This window comes from Peromyscus eremicus, chromosome 12 (genome assembly GCF_949786415.1).
Source record: "Peromyscus eremicus chromosome 12, PerEre_H2_v1, whole genome shotgun sequence".
In the NCBI taxonomy this organism is placed as follows: domain Eukaryota; kingdom Metazoa; phylum Chordata; class Mammalia; order Rodentia; family Cricetidae; genus Peromyscus; species Peromyscus eremicus.
Window position 1 is genome coordinate 57,294,905 of NC_081428.1, and position 17,874 is coordinate 57,312,778.

The 17,874-nt window shown below is 33.6% G+C and overlaps 1 protein-coding gene across 4 annotated transcripts in view; it reads left to right on the forward strand.

The window, feature by feature from the left end:
- Stxbp5l (syntaxin binding protein 5L) overlaps positions 1–17,874 on the forward strand; it is a 231,240-nt gene that overhangs the window by 111,856 nt on the left and 101,510 nt on the right. For all 4 annotated transcript variants that reach the window (XM_059277086.1, XM_059277088.1, XM_059277087.1 and 1 more), the window contains exons 7-10: positions 4,330–4,413; positions 10,188–10,311; positions 12,227–12,305; positions 15,406–15,560. In XM_059277086.1, coding sequence (XP_059133069.1) covers positions 4,330–4,413; positions 10,188–10,311; positions 12,227–12,305; positions 15,406–15,560 — 442 coding nt within the window. The remainder of the gene's footprint in view (positions 1–4,329; positions 4,414–10,187; positions 10,312–12,226; positions 12,306–15,405; positions 15,561–17,874) is intronic.

A 17,874-nucleotide genomic window follows, 5' to 3' on the forward strand; every position in this document is an offset into this window, starting at 1 on the left:
TCTGGAAAAGCAGGTAACACATTTACAAAACTAGATAGTGGCTATCTTTTTTTAGGCCTTTGTTGACAGTAGGAAATGATAACAAAGAGCCAGTCTCCATACTATCTATGAGGATTAAATATCTAGATTGGTAGAGGCCAGGTGGCAATATTTAACCATCTGGCAGCATGGGTATAAATTACTGTAACAAACAGCTAGGCTAGAGTAGCAATGCATGAATCCATGGTGTTAACTAATATTGCATGCCATTTCTAGGAACAAAATTAGGTGGGGCATTTGACTGAGATGTTTGGTTTGCAAAATCAGAAAAAAATAAAGAGCAGTTTTCTCTTAATACTATCACCAACATGGAAAAACACATCTCATCAGTCTTCCACATGTAAGTCAATTCTCAGGTCCAGAATATAGCGATTGAAAGGGGATCTTGTTGCCTTTGAAGAAAGATTCTAAAATGCTCTGTAAATATATATCAAATATAAATACATATAGGAACAATACTGATCATTTGTAGAGGAAAAAATTTCAGAAAAATTATCTAAAAGGTCAAAGCAGGCATTAATATTATCAAATCCAAAAACAATATTGTGGTTCTCCTGTAAATGATAAGTTGTATGAACTAAGTAACCAGGTAATAAATGAAGTATTAGCCCAAGATTAAGCTCAAAGTACACCACCCATCCTTATAAAATATATCATTTTTTCTTTAAGTATAATTTGGACAGATATTCTCAGTGATTTGGATTAAGACTCTCTTTGGTTTCTTGGCATTGTAATTAGAGGTATAGTAGGAAGAGAGTACAGAAGTTCCTGAAACTGTCTCCACCTGCCAAGATTACCAAAGGCAATCCTGTATCTCCGAAGTCGCTGCAGAGATTAGTACAATTAGACTTGGATGACACAGTGATACAGGAGTCGTAGGCAAGGATTCATCCTTTCTGAATTCCATGTGTGGATTCTTCAAAGACTATTGTGGACCAGGTTTGATAATAGAAAGTCATTGTAAAGAGTAAAAAGTATGATAGGAGGAAAGTAAAGAACGTGAAAGTAAAAGAGAGACTACTAGGGATGTGTAAGTAGAAAGGTGGGGGAAGTAAGGATAAGAAGGGGGTGAATATGAGTAAAGAGCATTATACGTATATGAAATATTATAATGAAACCCCTTCATACAATTAAAAAAAGATGAACTGGATATGGTGAACCACATACCTGTACTGCAGAGGTAGAGACAGGAGAACCAGAAGTTCAAGGTCACTGTTGGCTACATAGTTCAAGACGAGCTTGGAGAGAAGCTATTTCAATTACTTAATTAACTAATTAAACAAAAGCAGAAAAACAATAAATGAGGCCAGGTCGTTGGCTTATGCCTATCTTCCCAGCACTTTGGGAGGCTGGATCAATTGGATCATCAATTCCAGGTCAGCACAAGACCACACCTCAGCAGAATAAACAAGCAAAATGTGAATGAAAAGTCACAAAAGATCACAACCAATTTTTCATCATCCTTAGAATATAGTTTAACTCTTAAAAATCAGTATACTTTATATATTAATAGAAAAAGAAAAGCATAAAGAAAACTGATATGAAAGAGACTTTAATAAAATTCCCTTGATGATTAAAATGATCTCTTCTCACCCTAAAGGAAAAAAGGGACTTTGTGGACCTGACGCTGTAAAAACTTACACAAAGCTGGGAATGAATATATCTTCCTTAATGCTGAGTTTGCTTTCCCCTTTGGATGAAGATTTCTATTATTTAACAATTGTCTAGCTGTTGATAATATTAGTAATTTTTCTTTTATATGTATTTATAAAAATATAAATTTCAATTAATATGTGTATCTCATATGTGGTATTCAAAAATATTTTTGTTAATTCTTTGACAATTTCATATATTATATTCTGTTCAGACCCATCCCCAACTCCATCCATATTCAACCTCAACTCCCTACCCATACAACTTCTTGTTTTCTCTCTTTTTAAACCCATCTAATCTGCAGTCTCTTATTTTCTACACGTTGACCAGTAGTGGCGCTCTGTTTTAATTTTCATTTACTGCACAAAGATTTTGTGATGAGGGATGAGAGACACATTCTTCTATGGGTATAGCAGTAAGTCATTAGGAGTTGTTTTAATACAAAGTCCATTTAGCAAAATAATAGTGGTTGGTTCTCCCCTAGGGCCTATGACTTGTATAGCCAAGGGTCCTTGGTCTCAGTAATCATACCAGCTATGGATTACATCTCACAGAGCATCTTTCTGGGCCTGGGTTATCTCACTCAGGTTGTTGTTGCTCTTTTTTCCCCAGTTCTATCTATTTATCTGAATATTTTATAATTTCATTTTTCTTTATAGTTAGATAATATAGCACTGTATAAATGTATCACATTTCATTATGCATTTCATCAGTTGATGGGCATCTAGGCTGTTTCCTTTTGTTGACTATTGTGAATAGGAGCAGTAATAAACATGGATAAGCAAGTATCTCTGTAGTAAGAAGTACAATTCTTTGTGTATGTCCATGGGTGGTAAGGCTGAATCGCATGGTAGACCTATCTCTAGCTTTCTGAAGAACCACCACAGTGGCTACACCAGTTTACACTTCTACCAGTAGTGAGAAAGTTTTTCCCTTTCTCCATTTCACATCAGCGTTTGTTGTCATTTTTTGTTGTTTTTGTTGGTTGGGGGTATTATTTATTTTATCTTAGCCTTTCTTTTTGGGGTTAAGATGAAATCTCAAAATAGTTTTAATTTGCATCTTCATGATGACTAAGGATATTGAACATTTTTTAAAGTTTTTTCTTTTATTTTTGAGGTTAATATAATTACATCATTTTCCCCTTCCCTTTCTTCCCTTTAAACCCTCCATTTTAACATTTTAAAAATAATGTCCTTTAATTTAGCATATCGGAAAGCTCAACACTTTTGTTAAATCAGTTTAAACATTATCATGTGTAGCTCTATAACTAAGCTTTTGGGTATAAAATATGGCTTAAAAAACTCTAAGGGCTAGGGCAATGGATCAGTGGTTGACAATACTTGTTACTGTTGAAGACGATCTCAGTTCAGGTCCCAACGCCCACTTGGTAGCTCACAACTGACTGTAACTCCAGGTCCAGTGACTCTTCTGGCCTCAACAGGCACCAGGCATGCATGTGGTGCACATACAATTCAGGCAAAATATCATAAACATAAAAACATAAATAGGATAAATAAAAATATATCTTTTTGATAAATTTCAATTTTACTTGTTTCATATTCTTCTATTTTAAAAGGAAGACTATTACTTTTCCAGTACTCTATATTGATTTAAATACAAACACCAGTGTATTGACAGTTACTTTCCTTATTGCTACAACAAAATATCTAACCAAAGCAGTTTATGAAATTAGGAGGTTATTTTGGTTTGTGATTGAAGGAAAGTCTATCATGGTGGGGAAAGCATAGAGACAGAAGCATGATGCTGCAGATCACATTATATCCACAGTCAGGAAGTAAAGAGTGATGGATGCTTATGCTCAGCAAGCTTTCTTCTATTTAGGTGGTCAGAGCCCTAGGCCATGGAATAGTGCCATCTACATTTAGGATAGGTCTACTCACCTCAATCTAATCTAGAAAGTCCCCCACAGACATTTGTTTCCAGGGTGATTTTAGAACCTGCCGAGTTTATACTGTAGGCTACAATTAGCTAATATTAATAAGATAGAGAATTTTTTTTAAAAAGCTTTAACTTCTGGTGTGTAAGCCACTGATTTAAAATATTTACTCAAGGCCTTGGATGTAGCCCAGTGGCATGTTCTGCCTAACATGTACAAGGTCTTACATTTGATCCATCCCCAGAATGAAGGGCTGTATCAGCATCATAGGTGAGAATATCATAAAATATTTGCACAAAGTAAATAGTATTGATATAAAGAAATTTAAAACTGTTTTTATCTACTTTTTCAGGTGTATAGTACTGAAAGGTACATTGGAAGCCAATTAAACATAACACTTCATCATTTATTTTGTCTTCATTTTCTATCCTATTTATCTTTCCATTTTTACATAAAATATAATTTAAATGTTTTCTTGTTCTTTGAAACCCAGCAGAGTTCTCTGGTTATATTCATATTGTAGCAAAGATTATTGACCCTTAAATTTGTTTTTAATTGCTACATCAACATCTTTGAAAAAATTCTTACATTAGGAATCATTTAAGTGCTGGAAAAGGTAGTAGAAATCAGGCTTTGTTGTGTAGCATGGTTTTTCTTTATAGTAATATTAGTTTTTATTTGAACACAGTTAAAAATTAATGTCAGAATTAAGAAATGGTTGTTTTACTGTTTTCCAGCTGCTGATAGGTTATGAAAATGGTACTGTAGTATTCTGGGACTTGAAATCTAAAAGAGCAGAACTAAGGGTTTATTATGATGAGGTAAGTGATTTCTGCTGACATTTTTGAAAAGTTTGAGGACTATGCGTCACTTTTCTGAACACTCTGAAGTTTTGTGCTTTACTAATATTTTTTATCACTGGTATCCTGCCCTTACTCAGTGTTTAATATTCTTTTGTTATTTGTATAAGTTCCAACTGATGATTATTTTTGAATGGGAATTCTGCCTTGACAGCCAATTGGAGGAGATTATTACCTATTTTTGGTTTTGTATATATGTTTCTCTTATGATGTATTCTTGATTTGTCGCATCTCCTTTTCTTTTATGTAGGTTCCATACTCACATCTTGCTTTTTGATTTTCAGGTTTCTAAAGGCACTATTCAAACCTTCCTAAAAAATTCATTTTCTGTGGCTAAGAGTTCAAGACAGTTTGAAAAGCCTTTCCCTTCTATTATTTGTCTTATTAGAATAATGAAATGTTTTGTGCATAACACCAAATAAATGACAATAAGTATCTTGAGGTGAATTTTATTATGTATAATTGAGTCTTGATTTGGTTTCTCCCAGATGACATTTCAGTTGGTCTCTTGATTCTAGGCCTTTAATTATTCTCCCATCTAGAGGAAACTGCTACGAAAACAATACAGCCGAAAAAGAAGATGGAAAGGGAAATCATTTCTTGTAACTTGGAAGCAACGGTGATCATCTAGTCCCTTAGATCAGAAGTAAGGCAGGAGTGGGGCAAGACAGAAGAAAAATACAGGTCAAAAATCTCTGCCTAGTTAACATCTGCTCTTGTATGGGTAGATTGTCACATGACTTAAGGGAGCATGGAAGTAAACTAGAGTCCCATCTAGTTCGTTTAGAACACTTCATTTTTACATTAGAGGAATAAAAAACTATCACCCAATGGACTTCTAGTTGCCTTAGAATACTCAACATTTTCTTTCCTATCATATTATAACAATTAAAATTTTAAAGTTTTGGTGGCTAAAGGTACATTTCATGGGCTAGAGAAATGTCTTAATGTTTAAGAGCATGGCCTGCTCTTGCACAGGATGTGGTAACTCACAACTACATGTAACTCCAGCTCCATGGTATCTGATTCCCTCTTCTAGCCTTCTCAGGCACTGTACTCATGTGCATATACCCACACATGTATATATACACATTACTAAAAAAATAAAAATAAAAAAAAAATCTTGCTAACAATTGTATTTCATAAAATCCACAGTTCATTTCTTTTTTCTTTTCTTTTCTTTCTTTTTTTTTCCTTTGAGGCAGAGTTTCTCTGTGTAGCTTTGGAGCCTGTCCTGGAACTCACTCTGTAGACCAGGCTGGCCTCGAACTCACAGAAATCCGCCTGGCTCTGCCTCCCGAGTGCTGGGATTAAAGGCATGTGTTGCCACAGCCCGGCCCACAGTTCCTTTTTTAATGGTTCTCTCAAACTAATATTTTATCATTTATATGATACAGTTATATTGCCAAAGAGTTCAGAAGTTAATTGTGTAGTGTATGGGCAATTTGGTGATGACTGGTGAAAAACAGCCATGCAAACAATATCATGCAATTATGTTCTTCATACCTACTTCCAGTATATCTGAATCATAAGGGAAAGTGACTCCATAGAGCTAAGCTAGCTTTTTTGCTGTTGTTAAATACACAAAATGCAAAGGTAGGGTATGAATATTTATCCTTTTTGCAAGACTAAGAGCTAGAGAAAAATCCAAACACGATTTAGCCTGTTAGAATCAGAAAAGAACAGTTCAATAAGAAACCAAAAGAAAAATGCTGAAAATTGTTTTTCTTTAGCCTAAAAAATTTCAAACCTTAAGAAGTAAGCATATTAATTCTGAAATTGAACTTTTAAATAAAGATTAGAAATATTCTGAGTTAATAGAGTATGATTGTATATATAACTTATGCACAGAGATTATTTTATATATGGACTTAAATTATATATGCACATAAATAAATTATATCACATATTACACTACATATTTGTAGGTCCTGTCATTCTAATGGAGATAATTATAAACTTTATTTTACTGCAAAACTTTTCAAACTTTCTTAGCACTTTGTCATATCTAGAAGCTATCTTTAATAAGTCTCTAAGGTGATTTAAACATCACATATACTCTTCTCAGTGCTACACCATTCTTAAAATTGTTTCTTTTCTTGTTTGTGCCTGTCTCATTTATTATGCCTCTTTTGTCCATCTCTGATTCATTTAAATTATGGATTCTCAAGTCTGGTACACTGGCATATACTAGGTATTTGAGAGACTAAGGCAGGAAGACAAAATGTGTCACTAGTTTGAGGCTGGCTGAATGATGAAGTGAGCCCTCCCACCTCAAAAAAATGTCTATCTTTAGATGCTTCCTCTAATTTATGTTTATTTGTACAGGTTCTCATTTCTAATACTACCTGTATAAGCAATACGCTTAATACAACTAAAAATCCCTGGCCTTTACCTTTCTCTTAAGCTTTATATTTAAATATCTAGCAATTTAATAGGTAAGTCTAAATAAATACCACCAGAACTGAATTTATATTTGATTACTCATACCACTTTCTGTGTTCTTTTTCTTTTAAAAGCAGTTTAGAATGTCCACATTAATGCTTTCTATTTTGCTCTTCTTCAATGTATCATATGCAATCAGTTTCTATAGGCTTTTTATTTTGTCTTTGTTATTATTACCAATCTCTTATTTCCACTTTGTCATTTCTACACCCAATAACCCTATGTTAAACTGCTTGACTGGTTATGAGTATCTTAACATCTACCTCTCTGTATATTCTTCACTAATAGATTCTCTTTCAAAGATATAATCAGACCATGTGATTTTCTACATCAGGACCTTCAAATGACTCCTGTTAACAGAGTATGAAAATGAAAACTAAAGCTGTGGTACTTTTTTTAAAAAGTGTAATTTATGCATCTTTCTAAAAAGTTCACATATTTGGGACTTGTTGCGCACTTTTTTCATACTGAAATAAATTACTTCTTACCTTCATGATTTTGCTACTGGTATTTGCTTTCTCATTATGAACTCTCTTCTTGTCTCTTTTGTATTTCAAAATTCTATTAGTTCTGTAGGCACCAAAAAGCTATTTGAACTATCTAACTGTCCCTTGATGAATAGTCATAGATGAGTTTTTGTTTGGAAATCCAATATTATATTGAAAAATAATTAGCTGCAAAAAGTTACTTCAGCTAGGTGTTGTAGATTATGCCTCTACTCCCAACTACTTGAAAAGGTAAGGCAGAAGAATTGCCATAAGCTCAAAGCCAACTAGAGCTAAATAGTAAATTTCAGGCCAGCCTAGAATACAGAGTGGATTTTTTCTAAATAATAAAAAGGAAAGGCTTTCTTCTACAATAGTTATGTTTTTTGTTTCTTTATATTGTTATTTCTTTAATAATCTCAGAGAAATATTTCAATTTGGCATGAGGATAATATTTTGATTCCATGGGAACTGCATATTTCCTTTTGTCAGATTGCTATATAGTTTTTAAATTTTTGTTTTCAAGAAAAAGTCACTGTTGAAAAATATGACTAGTATTTTTCCTTCAAATTCTTTGTTTTATGTTTTTCTTGAATTGATTATTGATATTTGGTTTCTAGTAAGTCCCTGTTTTGCTGGGAATAATATGATGTAAGTAAATAAACAAAAATCAAATACCCACCATCAGCTCATTTACCAGCTCCTTAGTTATACACCATTTGACATCTTGATCTCTAAAAGAAGACAATGTTTACATCACTGCTCTATTTGCTGTAATTCTATTTCATTTATAGTAGTGGCTATAATTTTTTTTTTGTCCTCCCCAGTAGGTAGGATTTCACTGGGTTAGGATGAGTGTAGCACAAATTGTTAGAAGGTCTTATTAATAAAAACAAACCCAGAACCCGTTATTGGGGTGAATGCTGGAAGATCAGAGAAGCAGAAGAAGCCACAGCCACCTCACCTTGCCAATTCCTCAGCTGATCCTGTTTCCTCAAACTGGAAGTCTCTGAGTCCTCATTCAGAATGAATCTCAGCTGAACTGTTGCTCAAAAGCCTTAAAAGCTTAATCAGCTCTAGTTCCTGGTTCTAGGTCCTCAAGCCTTAAATGCCTTTGTGCTTTCAGCCATCACTTCCTAGGATTAAAGGCATGAGTCACCATGCCTTGCTGTTTCCAGTGTGGCTTTAAACTCACAGAGATCAAGACGGATCTCTGCCTCTGGAATGCTAGGATTAAAGGCGTGTGCTACCACTGCCTAACCTCTATGTTTAATATTATGGGTGTTCTGTTCTCTGACCCCAGATAAGTTTATTAGGGTGCACAATATTTTGGGGGACACAATATATCACCATAGATAAGGCTTTGGGTCTTTACACTTTCTCATCCTCTACTTTTGCTGACCACATAGTTTGACTGAGGTTCAGCAAAGTTGACAAAAGAAGCTATTTTGTTTGAACTACCTGCAGAAGGGAAAAGAAAGAGAAAAGACAAAAATAAACAGAGAAGACAATGAAGAATGTTGTCTCTAAATGTTGGAGACTGTTAAGAAAAGAGTCTCTGCACAGAAATTATGGCTAGAGTGAGAAAAAAAGAAAAGAAAAAATTCCACAAGTACAGGATTTCATATTGCCTTTTATCTTCTGCTTACTCTTATCTTAAGGTCTGAATCCTACCTTATTACTTTTATGTTTAATGATTAGTCAAGGTATCAGTTAGCTGTAACTCTAATACTATACATATTGGTTGAAAATTTCACACTTGGTTGCATAAAGAATTGAGTTATGTAATTATATAAGCACACATGTGCTTAAAGTTCTGAATAATAAATATGATTAATATTCACCCATATTAACCTTCACTCTACATTTCTTGTGGAGGGGGGAGATGTTTTATACACCTTTTTATTTTCTTATCCAATGGGTCTTGTCTCGTTGTATTTAGCACAATGGTTAAATTATGGTGATTAATTTATTCACAAAGAATACCAAAGATTTGGAAATGCAATATCTATTACTTATTCAGTAGATCTTTCTTTAAAATCTATATTATAAAAGATACTACACCACTGCCACAGGGATTAATACAACTTTAAAAATGAATTACTGTTGAATCTTGTCTAATTCAAAACTATATAATGGACTTGAAATTTAAAAATTAAATCTTACTTGCTTTAAATCAATTAGTATATTATATGCTTGAGGCAATACTGTGTAACAGTTGAGAATATAGGTTTGATAAGGAGTTTGCTTTGACTTCTGTGGCTTTAAAAAGCAAATGAGTATCTCAGTCTCTAGGCCAATTTCACCATATGAAAACAAATAATAGTAAAATAAAATAATACCCTTTATATGATTAAATAATACATTGTATGTAAAGTGCATATCATGCAATCTGGCATATAGAATGCCTTCAGGTACTAGCTCAAATTATTTTTTAAATTATATGCTTTAAGTGATACTAGGCCTACATCTTACATGAAATTATCTTCTGATAACTATACTCTTACTTCCATGTAAGTAATTTTTCAAACAGGGATGGTAGGATATAGGAAGGGCATAGAATTTACATCAAAATGTTCTGGGATCTAATGTTATTAAAAATTTTAAATTGTTATTTAAGTAAGTTTTGATAGCCTTTTAAAGGTGTGTAGTGTATTGAAGCCAAAGACAGCCTAACCTGGGTGAGAAAACAATTATTTTAACATGTTATCAGTATATTAATTTTATGTCAAAGTGTTTTTGGAATGTATGATGATATAATATATCTACTTTTCCCACGTACTTGTTTTTTTATTATTTTATCAGGCTATTCATTCAATTGATTGGCATCATGAGGGCAAACAATTCATGTGCAGCCATTCAGATGGTAGCTTGACTTTATGGAACCTGAAAAGCCCAAGTCGCCCTTTCCAAACCACAGTTCCACATGGTAAGATACATACTTTGAAAAGAAATTATGGAGACTATAGAATTGCCTCTTCACAACTTTAATTTTTCCAATTCCTTTATGTTGCAGACTGGCAGAGGACATCAATCAGCTCTTCTTCTTCTTCTTCTTCTTCTTCTTCTTCTTCTTCTTCTTCTTCTTCTTCTTCGTTTTTTGTTTTTTTGTTTTTTGTTTTTTTGTTTTTTGTTTTTTTGTTTTTCAAGACAGGGTTTCTCTGTGTAGTTTTGGTGCCTGTCCTGGATCTTGCTCTGTAGACCAGGCTGACCTCAAACTCACAGAGATCCGCCTGGCTCTGCCTCCCGAGTGCTGCTGGAATTAAAGGTGTGAGCCACTGCCGCCCGGCCAATTAGCTCTTCTATAAAGAGCATATTTTAGGTCTTCTGTTTTTTCCCGTCTTAGAGTTAGTATGTTTAGTCCATAAACATTAAATATAATTACTAGTAAGATTAGATTTAGATCTACTTCTTATTGTTTTCTGTTGTTCGTACTGTATTTGGTGGCTTTTCATTGTTTTCCCACTTTCAAATAATTTAAATATTATTATTAGGAATACATTTTAATTCATGGGCACTTTGTTGTTTTTCTATTGATTGTTTCACGTATCACAATGTTTCCTTAACTACTTAATATGTTAGTGCTAAAATTTTAACACTTCATATAATATAGAGACATCTTGTAGCCATATAGATCTACTTATCTACCTTCATTATCACTTATACTATAATTACATATCATACACAGATATATTATTGTTAATTTTAAGTGATCACATGTCTTATAATTAATACTCTTGATAATTTCATTTATTTGTGAACATACTTGCATTTTATGTAGGTCTGTTGAAATGATTTCATTGAGCTTCTTTTATTTGAAATTACCTCTTATCTCCATTAAGTTGAAACTAGTTTACTTGAAATCTGTAACAAAAATATTGACAAAAACAAATATAAAAATTAAGACTCATAGATGTGTTCCACAACAAAAATTCTAACAAAGCTGACTCATATTCCAGAAAAAGAAGCAAACATCAAAATATATTATAGATAAATGGCAAAAAAAGTTACAAAATTTTGTGGAAGTTATTAATTCAAGAAGCCTGTTAGAACTGTTAATAGAATAAATTTAAATAAAACAAACAAACAACCCCAAAACAAGTTGAGACGTAACATTTTTAAGTTGCTGCAAATAAAAGACATAAAAGTTGTCTGAAAACAACCAGAAGGAAAAAAACACATTCTATATAGAGGAAGCAAAGTTCAAAACACCAAGGATTCCTCATTTAGAAAATATTAAAACTAGAAGATGATGGACTATCATTAAGTAGTCATTACATTACATGAATTCCCACATAGCAAACTCTTAGCTCATGGCCTGATATTGTCCATAAATCTAAATCTAGCAAAATTGTCTTCAAGAAGGGAGATAAAAGGTAAAACATTAGAATAAATAGACTTATTATGTCACATATGGGTACTTTAAGAATAAGCCAATATCTTTAGCTTAAACTGATGTTACTATGCATTAACTCATAAAAATGACCAGTTTAACAATATAACTAAAGTAATAAAATTATTCCAAACTTAATCATCATTGATGGAAAAATTAAATAGTGCTTGTCCCATTCTCTCCTGTAAGCAGTATCTACAATTAAAGCTGTGCTTCAGCCTTTGGCTTCGGGCATGTTTGTATCACCTGCCATGGTGCAATCTGTTCAGGGGTTACTGTCGCAGTGCAGGAAGCTACATGACTCACCCCCAGAAGCTTGTAGATTTCTTTTCTTTTTTTTTTCCATTATATTATTGTTTCATGCTTATATTTCTTAACTGAAATTTTAAAAATTCTCATGGATCAGTATAGTTTAAATCAGATTTAATTCTTTTTTTCTTTCTTTCATTAGGAAAAAGTCAAAGAGAAGGAAGAAAGTCTGAGTCTTGTAAACCGATTCTTAAAGTAGAGTACAAAACTTGCAGGAACAGGTATGTGGCTGTACTTGGTGAATAGAAGAAGCCAGCAATCTTTGATATGTTATATTGTCACAGAATTATAAATTCTCTAAATCAATCACTTATTTTTGTTGATTATTATGAATATTGAAAATAACAAATAACATATTTTAATTATATTTATATTAACATCATATATATTAATTCTAATAACTGAGTACTTTAAAACATTTATGATACTTACAGTAGTGTTCATTAAGCTAAATATATGTATCTATTGATATTCCTTATGAGATTTAAATATATAACCAGATCTCTATGAATTTAGGATGTTGCATACAGAAACTGGAGAGAAAACCTTTAGCTGGAATTATAAAGTTATGTATTTTCATAATGGAAAAGAACTAAATTTTAAGATGTATAAGATGAAATAACATTTAATACAATTTTATTACATTTATAGACACCATACCCACTATTTTTGCATTGCTTCTTTAATTTAAATTATTATTAGTGGTATTTTCCCATCCAACATGAGCATAATAAACCTTACCTGAACATTATTATTGTTGTTGTTGTTGTTATTATTATTATTGTGCATGTACATGCACGTGGGTTCTGGGGGGTCTAACTCAGGAGGCAGGCTTGTGCAGCAAGCACTTTGACATGCTGAGCCGTCTTGTCAGCCCCTAAACAGAACTATAAGCTGAAAATTCCTACTTTATATTAGTCACTTGCTCATATTGTAATGTGCTCTTAGCATCATAGATACAATTATGTTTGTTAAAATTTACTGTCCTGAAGTTTTAATATTATAAAATTATGGTAAATTATCAATATCTCTTTAGCAGACCAGTTTAATATAGTATAACTAAAGAAATAAAATATTCCAAATTTAAACATTGTGGATGGAAACAAAATCTTACATAATTCTTCTCTTATTAAAATACTATTTATAATTAGAAGTTTTCTTGTGCCTTTGGAGTCAGTAGTATATATCACATTTTATACAGTGTAAACTCTCAGGACCCTTTCCAGTAAGGAAAGAATTTTTTCCTTACTTCAGTGTTGGCTGTCCTAAGGACTATAATATCCATTGAATTATCAATTAGTGTTCAGTCTTTTTTATAGATTACAGCAAAATGAGAACAAACCGTTTCATGTAAAGCCTGAGATGCTTTTCCCATGATAAATCTTATGATCCGTGGACTTTATGGCTTCTGTTTGATTACAAACGTGTCATTTTGAAAATGTACTCCTGTGATGTGCTCAGCAATGTTCAATTTGATTCAGTTGGTTTTAACTATCTATCACACACTGTGTAATTTGACTTGTGTGCTAAAACATAAATTACTGCCAGCTTTTGAATCTGGTAGGCTCTAGTAGCAAAGACCAAGACAAAAAAAAATGAGCAGTTTTTAAATAGCATGAGAAGTAGTTTGGTTGGTATTTGTTGGGGGGGCATAGAAAGAGGACAAGGGTATAACTGGGTTGTAAATATTATCAATTTTCTATCTATCTGTTAATTTTGGGGCAATTAAAAACTTTAATAAAAAACAAAGAGAAGGTCCTCCCTGAACCCCAAACTGTTGGACAGTACTTCCAACCTTCAGCACAGGTCTTCCATGACTGCCTTCACTTGCTATTCCGTGTGGCCATTGTCTCTGTAAATGCCCTAAAGGACATATACAGGAATACATTTTGAGTACATTTCTCTCTCACTTTTTCTTTCTTTCCTTCTTTCCTTGCCCTCCCACTTCCCTTCCCTTCCCTTCCCTACCTTTCCCTTCCCTTCCCTTCCCTTCCTTTCCCTTCCTTTCCCTTCCCTACCTTTCCCTTCCCTTCCCCTCCCCTCTGCTCCCCTCCCATCCCCTCCACTCCCCTCCTTCCTTCCTTCCTTTCTTCCTTCCTTCCTTTCTTTTTTTTTTCTGAGACAGGGTTTCTCTGTGTAGCTTTGCACCTTCCCTGGATCTCACTCTGTAGCCCAGGCTGGCCTGGGACTCACAAAGATCCACCTGCCTCTGCCTCCTGAGTGTTGGGATTAAAGGCATGTGCCACCATTCATTCTTTCTTTCTTTCTTTCGTTCTTTCTTTCTTTCTTTCCTTCCTTCCTTCCTTCTTTCTTTCTTTCTTTCTTCTTGTCTCTTTCTATCTCTTTTTTCTCTCATACATTACACGCTGACCACAGTTTCCCCTCCCTCCACTCTTCCTAGTCCCCCCGAAAACCTCCCCTCTCTCCCAGAACAGTCTCAACCCAACAAAAATGAGAAATGAGTGACACTCAGTTTATTACTTATTTGTATCTTGAAAAGTAATATATACACTGAACAGGGTGTGTGTGTGTGTGTGTGTGTGTGTGTGTGTGTGTGTGTGTGTAAACAAAGAAAACGGCCATAAGTTGAGAGAGAGCAAAGGAGGGTACATGGGAGCGGTTGGAGGGAAGAAAGGGAAGGGAGAAAATGATGCAATTGTGTTTTAATTTCAGAAATAAAAAAATAATAAAGTAATAGAATAAAATTATATGTGAAGTTATTTGATCCAGCTAGAGCTTGCTGGATATGCATAAAACTGAGGAGATATTCTCTGACAAATTATTATTCATCTACATATTATTTTTCTATCTGCTAATAAACCTTTTACTACAGAAACTTCATTATCTAGAATTTTCATGTTCTCATCTATCATTCTGAGCTTTCCACTGTGACGCTTCATTTTGTATTAAAATCTGCCCCTCTTTTTCATCTGAGGGACTTGGGTCCCACATGCCCACTCATTAATTGAATATTATAACATAAACTGATGTTCTAATGACAGTGATAAAGAATTTGGTAGCCAAACAAAGTGTACAAATATGTCCCTTTGAGAGTCAGTGAGTACCTCCACTTCACTCCAGCTTGTCTTTTCCCAACGCCGCTCAACTACCTTTACACTTACCCATTAGTCAGTCTAGTAGCTAGAGTATAGATCGGAAAAGGGAGTTGAGGAAATAGTCATTGTTAGCTGAGAAACTCGGGTCAGGAAGGCTATTTGCATTGTGGACAATCTCCTCTGAACCCATTATTTAAAGGCTTATGTTTTGACTTGGTGTTATTTTAAAGAATACAGTCTCATTGCCCTTTCTCCCCCTATGTAGTGAACCATTTATAATATTCTCTGGTGGGCTGTCATATGACAAAGCTTGCAGAAGACCAAGTTTAACCATCATGCATGGAAAAGCAATCACAGTACTTGAAATGGATCATCCTATTGTTGAATTTCTAACTTTATGTGAAACACCTTATCCAAATGGTAAGTAGATAAAAATGAAACATTCAGTTTTAGAAAAAAATCATTTTGAAATGACAAGTTCCTAATGAAATTAAGGTTAAATATTTTCAGTTTTGGCAGCAGATATCCATTGTGGTACAACACTGAGCTACAGTTGCTGGCGCAGGTTCTGCAATTGTACCTACTTGGCAAACTGGAAGTAAGACAGATGTAGTGCAGCAGTGCTGGCGTTTCAGGTTCTAATATCAGGTAAGTGCTTTAAACTTTGATAAGGATGGTGGAAGCTGAGCTGGGAGGGTCCGATAGGGGTCCAGGGTGAAGTCACTTGGGGAAACTGAGGTCTCCTAATAGTCTCTCCTAGACCAGCTCCACCCATCCCTTCCCAATGCCAATCAAAGTTAAAGCACTTACCTGATATCAGTGATCTGTAACTCTGGTGGTGCTGCATCTCCTTCACATCTGCCTTTGCTTCAGATGCAACTGCAGCACACCTGATTACTCTAGGATTGCTGATGTGTGGTTAGTGATTTGTTTTAATTTGGAGAATAGTCATAAAACCACCAGGAGGAGAGATGCATGTGTGTATTTATCATCTTGAGTAAAGATGCAAAACCTTTGTAAACATAAAACTAGTCTAAACTCATACAAAAAATCTAATGGTGATAAAATAAAGAAATCTAAAATGGTTAAAAAGTAAACCAGAAATATTAATTTATGGTCACAACAATATAGGGGACTTGTAGATATAAGACTAAAACTTGACTTGGGACAGAATACTTGGATTTATGATTTACCTCTGACACTTACTAGCCACTAAGATACTTACATGTTTTATTTATCATGTATAGAAAGGGAATGATTTTGCCCAAATATGTCAGTGGAAAGGTAAATGAACATGTTTTGTTAACTATGAAAATACATATGTTGTGTTTCATTACTAAATATATTGATTTCCTTTAAATTATTTAACTTTTTAAAAATATATAATAGATAACAATCAATGTAGCACTTTATTTCAAGAGTTACTAGAGACAAATGACCTACATTTTTAATCAACATCTATTTATTGAATGTTGCTTTGGTCTCAATACTATAAGTACTTGTTAAGCTTATAGAAATATGAACATAATCTTTACATAAAGTCTGGTTGGGTCAATGAAATAACTATGAATTGTTGAATTGAAGTAATGCATGATTATAATGCTGAATTATATGGTTCACATTATAAATAATCCACCTTTTTATAGCTGGTTAAATGACTGAAATATTCATGTAAAGCCTCAATAGAGAAATAGGATTTAAACAGACCTTATTGAGAATATTGAGTAAAGGTTTTATAAATTGTGGGGTTTGGTAAGATCAATTTAGAAGAAAACAACTAAGATTTTTGGAGGAGTTTGGAGAGTAACAGAAGAACTTTGAGGAAATACTAAGATGAAAGAAAGCACTAGTTTTAGTAGGGTTTGTCCAAGGAATATGCAGGTTTCTAGAGATACTCTCAAAATCCAAACTGCACCAAAGGCATTTATAAGAAATATATATTTAATGTAGCTGGGTGTGTTGTTTAACTCATATAATCTCAGAAGTGGGGAAACTGAAGCAAGAAAATTGTCATGAGTTCAAGACCAGCCTAAGCTACATAGTGAGTTTTAGTACAGTTTATGCTATAGTGTGTGTGAGTCTTTGCTTCAAAATGAACAAAAATAAAATATTAAAACAAACCCCAAACCACTACATGTTTCACACACAGTCACAGCATTTTTTTATTTTAAATTTTTTATTCATTTTATATACCAACCACAGTTCCCACTCCCTCCCCTTCTCTCACTCCCCCACCCAACACCCCCACTCCACATTATCTTGTTTTTTCTACATATGACACAATATTCTATGCACTGTCCTATATTATCTTGTTAATATATTTTAATTATTACTCCATAGTAGTTAAGAGGAAATTCCAACTTTTACAGCTAAATAATAATAAATGTCATTTCCAAGCTAAACTAAGTCATTCATAATTTTAATACTGCTGATACTTTTATGACATTTGATGATTTAACTCATTCTCACAAAACTCAAATGTTTAAACATTGTTAATGGGATCATCACCTAGAGTAATGACTGTAATTAGAGCTTGCCATTTCACATCTACATTTAGTTGGCCAGCCATCTCTAAGCCTCTCAAATGATGCATTATCTTCAGAATAACAATTGTGATAGAACTTTTTTTACCCTTAATTAGTAGGAGCAAGGGTTAAAAGATGAGACACACCAACCTAAAGAGGCACTATCATTGCAATCTACTAGCTATAAATACCATCATGTATGATTTTTC